General features: G+C 39.8%; 1 protein-coding gene across 10 annotated transcripts in view; it reads left to right on the top strand.

Moving 5' to 3' along the window:
- The window catches only part of FNDC3A (fibronectin type III domain containing 3A), a 113450-nt gene that overhangs the window by 73432 nt on the left and 25412 nt on the right, over positions 1-14606 (top strand). For all 10 annotated transcript variants that reach the window (XM_086881305.1, XM_086881307.1, XM_086881313.1 and 7 more), the window contains 6 exons: positions 215-273; positions 5901-6058; positions 7226-7285; positions 11254-11392; positions 11847-11900; positions 12516-12640. In XM_086881305.1, coding sequence (XP_086737431.1) covers positions 215-273; positions 5901-6058; positions 7226-7285; positions 11254-11392; positions 11847-11900; positions 12516-12640 — 595 coding nt within the window. The remainder of the gene's footprint in view (positions 1-214; positions 274-5900; positions 6059-7225; positions 7286-11253; positions 11393-11846; positions 11901-12515; positions 12641-14606) is intronic.

The following is a 14606-nucleotide window of genomic DNA, read 5'->3' on the forward strand; positions in this document are numbered from 1 at the left end:
ATAGAAAGGCTTTAGAAATAGTTTTCTATTAACAACTTCTTCAGAAGCTTTTTTGGTTTTATGTTGTCCTAGTTGAATACAAGTTAGCAAGATGTTCTACTTTATAAATGCTTCCTTCTTTGTGCAATTGTTGAATTTGAAGAGCTATTTCATTGTAAAATGACTGCACAATATTCATGGGTACTTCTCTTTTGCTTTGATTTTGTTTTTTAAGAAAAGGATGAAGAAACAAAAGCACTGGAAGCACTTCTTTCTAATATAGCCAAGCCAGTGGTAAGTAACAAAAGTTTCCATAAAATCAGAATATATCTGTTGCTATTTTACACAGTCACACCTACATTTCTCTCTCTCTTAAGTTTAAAGGGTCTTTAATTTTCCATACTAAGGCAAATTCACTTAACTTCCAGTCACTGTACTGTGAATAATTAAAGCAATTTTTAGTGTACTAACATTTATGAAACTAAAACTGTCTTGATACTTACTCTGCAGAATTCTTCCTGGCTATTCTGAGAATCTCAGTATTAACGAAATTACTTAAAAAACATAGAGAGAGATTGTAACATTGCCAGTAGTATAATGATGCTGCTTAATGGAATATGATACTTAATATAACGTTATACTGCAGAAACTGTTCTCAATTTCCTGCAACTTTGCTTAGTCTTAACTGCTCATGAAACAATTTTACACACTGCATATCTCTAGGCATGAGAGGTACCTGGCAAGATTTTGGAAACATCACCAAAAATGAGGTTCTGTAAAACCTTATTTGCAAACTAGAGAAAAAATATGACCAGTTTCTTTTTTAAGAATTTTTGGCAGCTTCAGGGAAGAAAGCCATAGAATTCACTACAGAAAGTGACTGTCAGCAGTGGACTTCTGGCCTACCTGCTTGAAAATTTAGCAATATATTTTCATTTTGTAAAACTAAAGCATATTTTTGTGTTGATACTCTTTAAAGCATTGTTGCAAAGTTCAGTAATGTCTTGCATTTTAGAGCAGGCCAGTGTTTTTTTCTTTTGTTGTCTGAACCTTCCCTGGTCCCAGCCGTTCCGTAAAGATTTGTATATCTTTTCCAAAAATCTTCACCACAATCCTGAGTACACCATCTTGCCTGAGTAAAAACAGGCTGTGTTCCCCATTGTAGCATAGTCCATACAACTGAAACTCCAGGAAGAGCTTGGTTTGTCCAGTCAGTCAGCTCCTTCCTCCAATAATCAGCTACGTACCTTCTTCCTTTCACTTTCCAGGCAGCTTCGCCCCAGTTTAGTGCCCTAGTCTTGATTCTTCTTTCATATGTTTCTTTACAGCCTGATGAGGAGAGGCCAAGAGAGCTGGGGCTGTTTAGCCTGGAGAAGTGAAGGCTCAGAGGGAATCTTTTCAATGTATATAGATATCTGCAAGGCAAGTGCACAGAGGATGGAGCCAGGCTGTTTTCAGTGTGCCCAGCATCAGAACCAGAGACACTGGGCCTAAGACACAGGAGATTCCCTCTGAAAATCAGGAAACACTTTTGTACAGTGAGGATATCAGCTCTGGCACAACTTGGCCGGAGTGTTTGTGGAGACTCCCTCTTTGGAGATACTGAAAAGCTGTCTGGACATCATTCTGGGCAGCTGGCTTTAAATGGCCCTGCTGAAACAAGGCACTTGGATCAGGTGACCTCCAGGGGTCCCTTCCAACTTCAGCCATTCCGTGATTCTGTGGTTCGCCAAGTGTTGAGCAGGGATTGTACAGAGGAAGTTCTGAACACTTGGTGTCCTGCTCTGTCCAAGCATCAGGATGGGTTGACGTGTCTTCAGTGCCCCTGTGTCATTGGTGTCTAAGCAGCATGGAGGTGGGAGCTGCTTGAAATTAGGGTGTTAGTGGCTGTGTTGCCAAGGGGAGCTCTGAACTCTCTGAATGAGACTGTGGGAAGAATGAATCAACAGGCTGGCTGTTGTGCTGTGTTGCTAATGACCTGGGGAAAAGCAATGCAGTGCCAGTACTATCATGATTTCTTTCACTTCCTTCTGCCCTCAAGACTCAACCATCCGTGCCTTTTAGAGAAGCGCCCTAGTTCCTCTCCCCAGCATGTTCTTGCTTGAACATCACTGCATGTAGCTGTGTGCAACAAGCGATCTCTGCAGGCCTCAGAAGGCATCGCAGGCACAGGCAGTGGTGGTCTGCTACAGATACAGAGTGTACACAAGGCAAAAATCCCGACTTCCAGCACTCGGAGAGGCTTATGCTTTATGAAGACAAGGGACTATCAGGGCTGTGAGGGGGTGGAAGTCTAGCTTATGTTGCAGCTTGGGGGAGTATGGTGTGATGTGATAGAAGTCTGTGGTACCTACTTGGGCCTTGCAGGATCTCAAGCCACCCTCCCAGTTTCATCAAAGAAATGTTTTCTTCGCTTTCCCTCAAATGAACCAGAAATTCGTTTTTTCACACATTCTCTTTGTGGTTCTCATCAAAAATATTTCTGCAGGTTTTTTATTATTGTTTTGGTTGTAGCACTTGCTGTGAGGATTGTGGTTTCTGATGGATCATCAGTACTTTGTTCCCTGGGTGAACCATGCTGGCACAGGTAGTACTGGCTGTGGTGGTGGCAATACAATCAGATGATCATACAGGGTGCTGTACAGTACAGGGTCCATTGCACCATATCCTACTCCAGAAAGCATGGAGTAGTGCTGAAGGCTGTGACTTTTCAGGGCTGTCTCATGTCTCAATGCCCAGGTCCAGGGCATGCACATCTAAATCAGGTGGTGGTCTTTATCATGTTCTTTCATTCACAAATAACTTTCAATTCTATGCAGTATGGGATGCATCAATTTTTCTACCTCCAAACTCCTGTTGAATTCTGATTTCCATGAGCTTTTCCCCATATGGATCCCCTATTCTTTCATACGTGGCAGTGTTAAGTCAAGTTGATAACATGATGCTGACACCAGATGACTCTTCTACTTTGGGGTCTTGAATGATTTATACCCAGATGTAAATTGGAGTGGTTCTGCAAATTGCACCTCAGTGTTTGAGCAAAGTCTTTACCAGCTGTCATGTCTGTTAACCAAATAACAAAACAAGCAAAAAAAAAGACCTGAAAAGGCAAAAGCCAAATAAAGAATGATGCAGAAGGCTGAGTACTTTTTTAAGAGGCAGTAAGCGCTCAGAATTTGAGGGTTGGTTATATAGCATGTAAATCCCTTTAAAGAACATGATACTTTCTGGTTCTGTGTATGTTTGTGGACTTCTGGCATGTGATGCACCTCACTCACAGTTAAGTATCTTGCGTTACTGTGAATGCAATCCAGACTGCACATGCTAAAACTGCTCTTTTTTTTTTGACCCAAATGGCATGTGTAACATATTTAATGAGGAGATTCACTTTGGCAAGCTGGATTGCTAATGAAGACGTGCCCACCTCTTATTTCCACACAGCTAAAGACTCAAGTATTATACTGTGCTTTGCAGAAGCACATAGGGCTCAGAGTTGCAACCAGAATCAATTGCAGCTGCTTGCATAAGCATAGCAAGTTACTTGTAAGTAACAAGTAATGCCAAATTTTTTTTAAAAAGCCACTCCCAAGTGTCTCAGAACACATAATAGTAGTTGATTCTTCTGATCTTAAATCTTGGCTCTTCAAAAAGACTTCTTTTTCCTTATGACACAGAGGTTTTTTTAAAAATATCCTATGTATGAAGGAAATGCAATCTGTCAGGTGGCAGTTTGGCATTAGCAGTGTTGGATAGGTGTTCTGTGCAAAGCACTAAAGAAAATGAATCAGGAGGAGATAAGAACAGTGAGAATTACCAGATTTTATAGGTGAGAGGTAGCTCAAATGCTAACAGTCTTCAAATGCATGAGAAACAACTGCAAAAGGAAGGGAAGATCTAATGTTCAGCTCCATGGTGGCTAGACTAGTAGGCTTAGCTGGTAGTAAGAAGGACACTGCCTAGACACTAGGGAAAAAAAATTCAACTGTTAAAGCAGCTAAATCTAGGAACAGATCATCTTAAAATTAAAATGCATCTTCTAGTCCTGAAGTACAGGTCCTTGGGGAACCTGCATTTCTTTCCCTCAGGATCTCCTGCCACTTGCTGCAACTCAGGAGGGGATGATGTAATGATTGTCCAGGAGGAAACTTTTTCAGATGATTCCCACAACTCTAGAGACTTCCAGAAATGCTAGAATTTTACTGTGGTGGTTATAGATAGTGTTAACCTAGTTTGTGATTGCATCAAGATAGTAGTGGAATTTTCCTTACCAGATTTTAAAGTGAAACTTCAGTGTTTAGTTCTACCAATATTTGATCCCTTTTAGGATATGATGTACAGCCCTGTTAGTGCATAACAGTTTAGTGATGCTGTTTCCAAGACATTGAGGCTCACATAGTGTGATTTTTCTTCCTTTCTGTTTGTTATCAATAAGTCATGTTCTCTCTGCTTCATTATTGAAGCTGACCTATTCAGTTTTTTAGTTCAGTAGATTGTAGCAATTTGAGAGCACCAGTTGTGAAGATAGTTTTTTGATTCTGATACTCTGGTAATAGATTTTCAAAAGCAATTATTCCCAAAATAGACATACACTGCGGTCATATTGTAAAACTTGTAATTTCATATAATGAAATGTGTTTTGAGTTCTCTTATAAATGATTTGAAACAGTGTGTGGGTGCAACATGTAAACCTCAATAGCAGATGTGCAATACGTATGAGCAGCCACAAATTTCTAGGCATTCTTCTATAACAAATCCTAAAAATTTATAATCATGCATGCATGCACCTATGAACTCACATACAAACACATGAGCATCCTCAGCCCCTTGCAGCATATATGGGTTTCAGGCAGCAGTTTTCAGGTTTTGGGAGTGTGGGTGCCCCTAGTTGCAAATGTTCTTTGGAAGATGTGGCTGCTTCAGTAGCTTTATATGTGACTGCATTGTTCTCTAGAATCTGTTGTTCCCTACAATCTGCTAATCCACAGGCCATTGAGAGAGCTCTCCACGAGGTTGCTTGCACTCACCTGAGCTGCAAATCCATACCTGTTGCACCCCAAAATGCTGTTGCACCAGCTGGGGTGCAGCTACTCACGGTGTCCATCAGGCCTGGGTGGAGGCAGCAGTGGTTGGTAGGGCAGTTTTTCACATTGTTAGGCCAGGTTTTGATCATTGCTGTGTTCCATTCCATCATCTCTTACCCGCCAACTGTTACAAATTTTCATGCTACCTCTACACTTCTAAAGCTGATGACTTGTGTGTTTCAGGAGTCTCCTTGTGATTGTCCGTTTCCATTTAACCCACCTGAGGCTGTTTGGGCTACTTTTTGGATAGTTGGAGGTCACACACACTGGTTATACTCCTATTTCAATCACACCAACTGCTCTTATCCAGACCTTTTTGCAATGGGTGGGGTGCTCAGGTAACCACCACCACAGAAATTCTTCAGGATATTGTCTCTATGTGTTATGTACATGGACCTTGCGAATATGCCTTCATCTCTCTACGTTTCATAAGAAACAAGAAGGTGTTAAAAAAGTCCTAGTACCAGTTCCTTCCAAGAAAAAGGTGCCAGAAGCATGGTTTAATCAAGTGCCCGATGTCCAGGATGTGCTTCGCCATCGCTGTGCCTGGCCAATGCTCCGGTCTGTGTTTCTGCAGCCCACTGGGTGGCGTTCAGTACCAACAGGTGTCTCTGCCCTCAGCCCCCTACCCAGCACTGCATTTTTCTCATGGCATTCCTTAAATTTCCAACCTGATTTCCTCTGTAAAAAACTAGTCAGCAGCTAGCATATCAGTATAAATACTCTGATTTGCTAATGGTATATGATTTTTCTTTCTCTTCTTTGATCCTTTGTCCAAATTAACATTTATATGCAATAGCATTTAAATGCCAGAGATCTCAAAACTTTGTGTTTCTACAGGTTTCGGATATCCAGGCAAGAACAGCCCTGCTGATGTGGTCCCCTCCATCCAGTGATACTGGAGAAGACACAGGGAAGAATGACATACCAGAGGTTTATACTTATGAAGTGATGATTTCAAGTACTGGAAAAGATGGAAAGTACAAAACTGTGTACATGTAGGTGTTAGCTATTTTTATTTAGTCACTGCTGCATTGAAATATGTGGCTTAAAACCTCATTAAAAATCTGCTTTTTGTCCAGAAAGTTAAATAATTAGCAGTTTTGTATAACTTCTGCTTTGAAATTAACTACCTTTTTTCAGTAGAATTCATTTAATTTTATTACTGAAGTCCCTGTCATCAACTGGAATGTAAAGATTTTGTTCTTGCATGTTGGAGGCATAATTTAATACCACTTTTGCTGTATTTTAGCCAGCTGCACTAGACACTATGAGTTCTCCAACAGTGAGACATACAAGTAGTGAGAAAAATAAATTGTATTTATTACTTCTTATGTCAGCACATGCTCCTCCTCACAGTAAGCTTATCCCTCCTTCATTAAAATTGATCTTGGTAAGAGATAGTCTTTTGATATGAAAAAAAATAAGAAAATTCACATAGAACACAACTCATAGCAGCAGCAAAGCAAACAAAACTCTTCATTTGTTTCATTCCTAACACAATGGTTTTGTCAATTTTTTGCAGTTTGAAGAAATATGACAGTAAAATACAGAATTAAGGGTATAGAGTTCTGTAATAGTTACAGACCTTTGTATATAGCTAGTTTATCTTAGAGACCTTCCATGGATTTCATGAAATTACAAGTTGAGTATCCCTGTCCAAGAAACTAGAGGCAGAGAAATGATTTTCACTAAGATAAGCTGATGTCAGCAAAAGCAGACTAATAGCTGTTATTTTGGTGCCTTTTCTGTTTCCTAGGCTCTAACAAGTAGGTTTGTGCAGTCAGGTACAGCTTTAGATAACTGTTTTTCCAAGGCTGGACTGAGCTGCTGTAGGCTTCAGTACTTCAATGTTTTTTTTGAGTAATAACATATATGCATACACATACAGCTTGTCTTACTAAGTAAAGAAGAAAATAATTGATACTCTTTAGAAAGCAAGGAACAAAAAAGTGCCCCAAAACCACCAGGGCAAAAAAAACCAGGAATAACACGAAAAGCCTCTAAAATTCAGAGATGAATGCATTGACACATTGCTCTATTTAGCAAAATACAAACTCAAATACGTTTCATAGAAGTTGTGTTAAGTTAGATGATACATGTCTTTTTTATAAATGTATGGAATTCTGAAACAGTCTTTTAAATAAACTTGTATCTCTTTCCAGTGGAGAAGAAAATAAAGTTACTGTAAATGATCTTAGGCCAGCAACTGATTACCATGCAAAGTGAGTATCTTACTTTTTCTTCATTAAATTCAGTAGAAATGTTTTAAAAGTTTCATTGTGCATTTACCTAAGACTTCAGAGATGGTCTTACCCACTTCTTACCCTCTTTTGAGTCACAAATCAACATTTTTGACTTAACTGGACTCTGTCCATTTTGGACAACATAAGACAAGATTGGTGTACATTCATCCTACATTCATGCTCTTTCCTTTATACCAGCACAGTGACCTTTTTCTGTCCAGTCACAGACAGCCAGTCACAGCTGCTGCTATTCAGTTTTCCACAATCAGCAGAGGAGAATACCTTGCCCTGGAAGATGCTCCCTGCTTGGCCACCTGAAGGTCATATTATGCTACTTTTGCTTTGCTCCAGTAGATCAGTGAACCTGACCCCATATGCATGATAAAATGTGCCCCCAGCTCAGTGTGATTCTGCACTTCTAGAAGAATTGACTACATCAGTAGCTCAGAAGAAATAGCATAGGATTGGGAAGATGTTATTAGGTGTTGTTCTTCCCCCTTTTAAATGTTGGAGGGTCATCTGGAGCTGAAGTTGGCAGAAAATGCAAAGACTAAGGGCTTCTATATATTTGTCAGCCAGAAACAAAGGTCAGAGAAAGCATATCCTCCCAAACACAACTGGAAAACTGTTAACTATGGATGAGGAAGAGGATGAGGTACTTGACAACCTTTTTGCCTTAGTCTTACTGGCAATCTCCTTTCTCACACCTCACCAGTGGATGGAGAGCAGGACAGGGACTGAGGGTGGAAGGTCCCTCCCACAGTGAGAGAAGAACAGTTTTGAGACCACCTGAGGAACCTGTACATAAGCCTACATCTATTGAGATTCAGTCCTGAGGGAATTAACTAATGTAGTGCCAAACCACTCTCCATCATATTTGAAAAGTCGCGGCAACAAGGTGAAGTCCTGTGTGACTGGAAAAACTGCACCCATTTTGTTAAAAGGTAGGAAGGAAGACTGTGGGAACTACCAACCTGTCAGCCTCACTTCTGTGCCTGGGAAGATCATTGAACAGATTCTTCTAAAAGCCATGCTAAAGCACATGAAGGACAAGGAGGTGATTCAGGACAGCCAGCACAGCTTCACCAAGGACAAGTCCTGCCTGAGGGACCAAGTGGCCTATGATCAAGTGACTTGTATCAAGGGGACAAGGGGACTGCAGATGTTAGCTCTCTGGACTTCTGTAAGATCTTTGAGACAGTCCCTCATAGTACCCTTCTTGGTGGATGAAGAATTGGTTGGATGGTCACATTCACAGAATAGTGGTCAATGGCCCAATGTCCAGATGGAGATTAGTGACAAGTGGTGTCCCTCAGGGGCCTGTCTTGGACCAATACTGTCAAATATCTTCATCAGTGATATGGACAGTGGGTTCAAAGTGAGCTTCCAGCAGGAAACACCAAGCAGTTGCAGTGTCAACCACCAAGTGGTGCAGTTGAGACACCTGATGGACGGGATGCCATCCAGGGGGACCTGGACAAGCTTGAGCAGTGAGGCCGTGGGAACCTCATGAGATTCAACAAGTCCAAGTGCAAGGTGCAGCCCTAGTATCAACAAAGGCTGCAGGATGAAGGGATTGAGAGCAGCCTCGCTGAGAAGAATGTGGTGGTCCTGGTGGATGGAGAGCTGGGCATTACTGACAAGATGTACTTGCAGTCCAAAAAGCCAACTGTGTTCTGGGTGGCATCAAAAGCAGCGTGGCCAGCAGGATGAGGGAGGTGGTTCTGCCCTTCTGTTCCACTCTGGTGAAACCCTGCCTGGAGTGCCGTGTCCAGCTCTGGGATCCCCATCATGAGAACAATGGTGACCTGTTAGAGTAGCTTTAGAGGAGGCCCACAAAAGTTGTCCAGCCTGAAGAAAACTCAGTACTTAAAGGGCGCCTGTAAGAAAGATGGAGACAGGCTTTTTAGTAGGGCCTGTTGTGATAGGACAAGAGATAGTGGTTTTGAACTAAAAGAGGGTAGATTTAGACTAGATATATGGAAGAAATTTTTTGCACTGAGGATGGTGGAACACTGAAACAGCTTGCCCAGAATGATGGTGGATGCCCCATCCCTGGAAACAATTCAGGGAGAGGTTGGGCAGGGCTCTAAGCACCCTGATCTAGTTGAAGATGCCTCTGGTTTTTTTTGCAAGGGTGTTTGGACAAGTTGACCTTTAACGGTCTGTTCCAACCCAAACTACTCTGTGATTTTTGTTTTTTAAAAAAAAGAGTGTGGATACATCAGTTTACAAATAAATAACAGTGTGAAGGCAGAAATTAAGGCCTCCTTAAAAGAAGTGCCTTTTCAGGAGGTAATGGCAAGTGTGGACTACCTTCTTAGACATGACTGAATGTCCTGCTTCTCTTGACTCTGTGGAGAACCCCAAGATGCCTGTGTACTGACCAAGGGAAGCAATTTAGAGACAGCTGGTAGGAAGCAGAGAGGGCAGAAGTGTGTCAGAATATGGGTCCCAGTTAACAATGTTCTGCCTCCTTCCACATCAGATTGAGGATAGGACTTGCCTTGTGCAGTAGCCTTTTTGACATTTGCTCAAGTAGGAGAGCTAGGTTCCCAGTCCTTGGTGTGAAGGAGTCTACACCTCCCACATCTGTTTTCCAGAGTATTGTCCTGGCTGTCAAACTGAAAGCAAAAGAGGGTTGATCTGTTCTAATTACAACCCTCATTTAATCTGAGCCCCCATATTGCCTGGATCACAAGGTCAGGAGAAGGATGAATGGTAAATTGGCTCTAAGCTATTTCATATGAAAGTGTTTACCTGTGATTTTGTTCCTATTTTTAGTAGAATTTATATCTTTTATCCAACAAGGTTGAAATTGAAAATTCATGGAGCATAAGGGTCAGTGCCTAGAAATTTTCTTTTCGGTCTAAGTCCTCTTCTATCAGCCTACATTCATATTTTTTCTTGCTTAATTCTGGTGATTGTAGGCAATACATGGGAATCAATGGCTTGGCCATCCAAGCTCTTCCTAAACAGAATTCTGCCAATATGAACACTGCACAAAATCAACAAAGACTGGAACAGCTCTACCACCAAGATAACTGACATATTACATATTTGCAACTGTATACTAGCACAAACAACTTTGTGTTCAACTTTAGTCACTATTTGAATGTCTTCTCTCTGTTTGTAAAATCTGTAAAACCAAATTTCCTGTGATTTGCTGTTCATGCATCAAAAATATGTCAGGATTTTTGTATCTTCTTAAGTTGGAAACCCAGATCTTATATTGGTGAGCAGAGGAGGGGGTTTTTTAGAGAGTTTTGGTTTTGGGATTTTTTTCAAAGGAACAGATGAATCAGAAGAAAGTAATGTGCCATTGACCCAAATATGAGGCAAGGCATAGCTGCACAGCTTAGGGGGCAAGGGGAGGCCAGATGATTATCATGTATTTCCTTTTGGAAACAAGCCTTTTGAAAAACAAGCCATTTCTCTTTGAGACAGAAACAAAATTCACTCTTTTGAAGTATGTGGAGAGCTAATTCATAGCCTTGCTAAACAAAAGGACAAGGTGAACACACTCAGCAGGACACTCATTTGAGTGCAGAGGATACTCTGAAAATACATCAACAGCTTCATTGTGCTCATCTGACGAAAGCACTTGCAAAAGAATCATTCATAATATAAGTTCATATCTCTACAACAGATAATGAGCCTGCAAAATGCTACCATTATTTTCCAACCAAAGTACAGCTAATAACAGACATATTTTAAATATAATTGTGAGACTAAAGCCGACTGATGGTAATGATGTACATCTGAAGTAAAGGACTCTTTTCTTCCTTATTGCTTCAATTGACGGAGATGTTTCCCCCAGCTATTTATTTCTAACAGTGATATTTTAATAATGAAGCAGCAAGGCAGCAACTTAATTCCAAATGCTCAGTTTTCTTTGGAAACTACAGATTTTGAAGCAAAATGTTATTGACTCTCTTCCACTTTAGAGTCCAAGTAGAATGCAACTGTGTAAAGGGGTGCCCTTCAGAAGCAGAGAGTTTTACCACAGCAAGTTGTGAACCTGATACTCCAAATCTGCCCAGGATAACTAATCGGACCAAAAATTCTCTTACTCTTCAGTGGAAGGTAAGGATTGCTTCACAGCCTTTAAAATAAATATTTTAAACTCTTAGAATTGTTGTGGATTTATCAATAAAATACCAGTTCATTGAAACTGAAAGTTTTTGTAAGAGCTACTAATTTCAGTCACAGTTCCCTGACTGGAAATAGATTTACGGGGTTAAATGTGGACTTGAGTAAAAAGAGAAGGATTCACAGAAAAGCAAGGAGTCTTTCAAGGTAAAATTACTGACTTCAGTACCCAGTGCATTTCAAGAACTAAGTGAGAAAAAAACCAATATGAAATAAGCATTCACTGTATGACGACTGAACTAGGACTGTCTTGGCAAGTGAAACAATCATATAAGGGGAGCATTATTTGTCTTCCACTGTTTTTCTCATGGTTTGGCCCACACATGCATTTTTTTAAGTGGACTTGTATCCAGTTAGAATTCTAATTTTTTTTGTTTTCCTGTTACAGGCATCATGTGATAATGGTTCCAAAATCCACAGTTACCTTTTAGAATGGGATGAAGTAAGCAAGCTATTCTATTGTATTTTCAGTCTTCTATGTGTTTTAAGTAGCTGTATGTGACTGTGCACATCAAGTTGTGTGAAAATTAAGATTTCTGCTTACGGGTGTGTGACAAATATGTAATTCCTGAAGCAATTATTAAAATGCAGTTACTGCTCAGTTTTTTTTCTCAGGGGATATAAAATAAAAATATCTTAATTGCGTGATTCTGCCGCTCTTAATAGTGGCTTTTTCACTTGTAGTCCAATACTGTGTTCAAGAGCTGGCACAGAAGGGTCATTTTCCTACAACAGTCTTTCTTTTTTAATAAGTGGGTGGATCAACTATGGCCCTGCAACAATCTTGCAGTCTCTACCTGGACAGCTGTCCTGAGATGGCAGAGCTGCAGGAGCTTCATGGCTTTTATTCTTTCAGCCCCAAGGAACTGGGAAATGGAAAGGAAGAAAAAAAGATGCTAATTTAATACAAAATTTCATATGCCACTGCCTCACCATATGGAGATTCTTGAGTTATATTTAATTTCAAAAAAGGGTTTTACATCATGTTTGTATGTGCTTTAATTAATGGATGCATATGTAATAAGGTGAATAATATGATAAACTTATTACTTTTTAGGGAAAAGGAAATGGAGAGTTTTGCCAGTGTTATTACGGTCAACAGAAGCAGTACAGGATCACTAAACTATCACCAGCAATGGGGTACACCTTTAGGCTAGCAGCCAAAAATGACATGGGAATGAGGTAAATACTATTACATACATAAATATGTAATGCATATGCATGTCTGTGTGTGCTGCTTTAGGAAAAACATGTGTTGGCATTTAAAGAAAAATTTATTTTGTCCAAATGGTCTGAAATGGGATATAGAGTATATAATCTTTCAGTTGGAAGGGACCTACAGTGATCATCTAGTCCAACTTCTTAGTTAACTCACAGTATGTGACTGGGTTATTCTTTTTGCAGATAGCCTGTGTGCTGTGATATTGTCCCTTCATCTAATGTGTCTGTTAGTCTCCTCTTACTCTGAGAAATAGACAGAATATGACATTGCCATATCAATTAATTCTTTGGAAGCTCTAGAGCTTATTGTAAATGCTTAGGATATGTGGTTCACACTTTTAATTACTACTTTTTAGATGTTATAGAGCACTAAACTTTGTTTTGAATTTTTGAATGAATGACATGTAATTTCGGTGGAGAATATAAGTAAGAACTTGGGAAAAAGAAATGTTTTGTGAAGTTATGCTTGCGTTAATGAATGCATTAGTTCCTGAGTGTGCTGCTTCATCATCAGGCAAGGCAGATGCACCTGGCTAGCAATCACACTACCAGAGCTCATCTCCTCTATAGCAGACTCCTGGTGTACAGGCTACCTAGTTGTACTTGGACTTTGAAGTCCTGTGGGGCATAAAAATAGTTTCCTTCACCATCAGCATAAAATTGATTTTTGTGTTTGTTTTTTAATTCAGATATTATGAACATTCTGCTGAATCTCACTAAAGTGGTGTTTCTATAGCATGAAACAGAGGATGTGTGTTGTGTGTCCTTTATTTGGAAGAAGGAGGTGCTTGAGAAAAAGTGCCTGCTTGGCCAGTGTTTAAGAACAATGTAAAGAGTAGGGAGCCAGACACAGGTTCATGCTGGGCAGAAGGAATCTTCTGCAAACCATTAAGTATGTGGAAAATACAGCTGGCTCAGGAGATCTGAGGCATGTGTTGGGAGGCTTTGGAGAGTACTCAGGGAATGCATTGCATTAAGTACTTGTTCCTATGTCTTTCCTTAAGCACCTGCTTTCTGCTGCTACAGTGTCCTCTGACAGTAGACTAGAATGACTTTGGTGTGCTCCAATAGTCCTTATTATATCACTGCTTTCTGGATGATGCTCCTTGAATTAATTATTCTCTTGATTTGCTCCTGGACTTTGTCTTGATGAGATTCAGTTGGAACTGTTAAAAACAAAGACAGAGGGAGGGAGCTGTCAGTTAAGCAGGGTCCAATGCTTGGACTCTCTTCCTGTTCCCCTTTTGCATCTGAGTGTAAACAGCTAGGAATAACTGCACATATTAAAGATTCCTACAGCATAAGCTTTGAAGACACTGATCAGTTAAGTACCCTTCTTAAACTAATCACACTAAATAGATTTTTAAATCAATATTTCATAGCCTTGTGAAGATGAGCTTTTTTGTCTTTATGGTATTATTTAATTAAGAAGTCTCTTGAAATAATATTTATTAGTGCAGAGTGCCTGTTTATCCCTTATGAAGAATGTTGAGAACATAAGGCATCTGGAGACAAAATTTTGTCTAAATCATTTTACCAACAAGAACAGATATTTTATCACTGAGTTACTAATTTTTAAATTCAATTCTAACCTACATGATACAGTGGTTAAAGAAAACTGGAAAAATAAAATATATTTCCAAAAATAAATAGTACTGTACTTCTGAGGAAATTGTTTAATAGTCATTCAAATATGACTATGGTTGGAACTCTTAGTTTATTTCAGTGTATTTTGAAGTGGTTCAAGCAAGTTTAGAGATTAAATCTTTTCTAGATGTGCTTTTTTTTACCTTATATCCACTTGTAAGTTGACTCCTTCAATAGTTCATTTTGAAAAGTGTTAGACATACTACTTGTATCTAACCTCTCTTCATGCTTTCTTCAGACTGCCTATAAAATGCTGATCTTTTTTTTAGTAAATACATTG

The sequence above is a fragment of the Cyanistes caeruleus genome, chromosome 3 (assembly GCF_971803275.1).
Source record: "Cyanistes caeruleus chromosome 3, bCyaCae1.hap1.1, whole genome shotgun sequence".
In the NCBI taxonomy this organism is placed as follows: Eukaryota; Metazoa; Chordata; class Aves; order Passeriformes; family Paridae; genus Cyanistes; species Cyanistes caeruleus.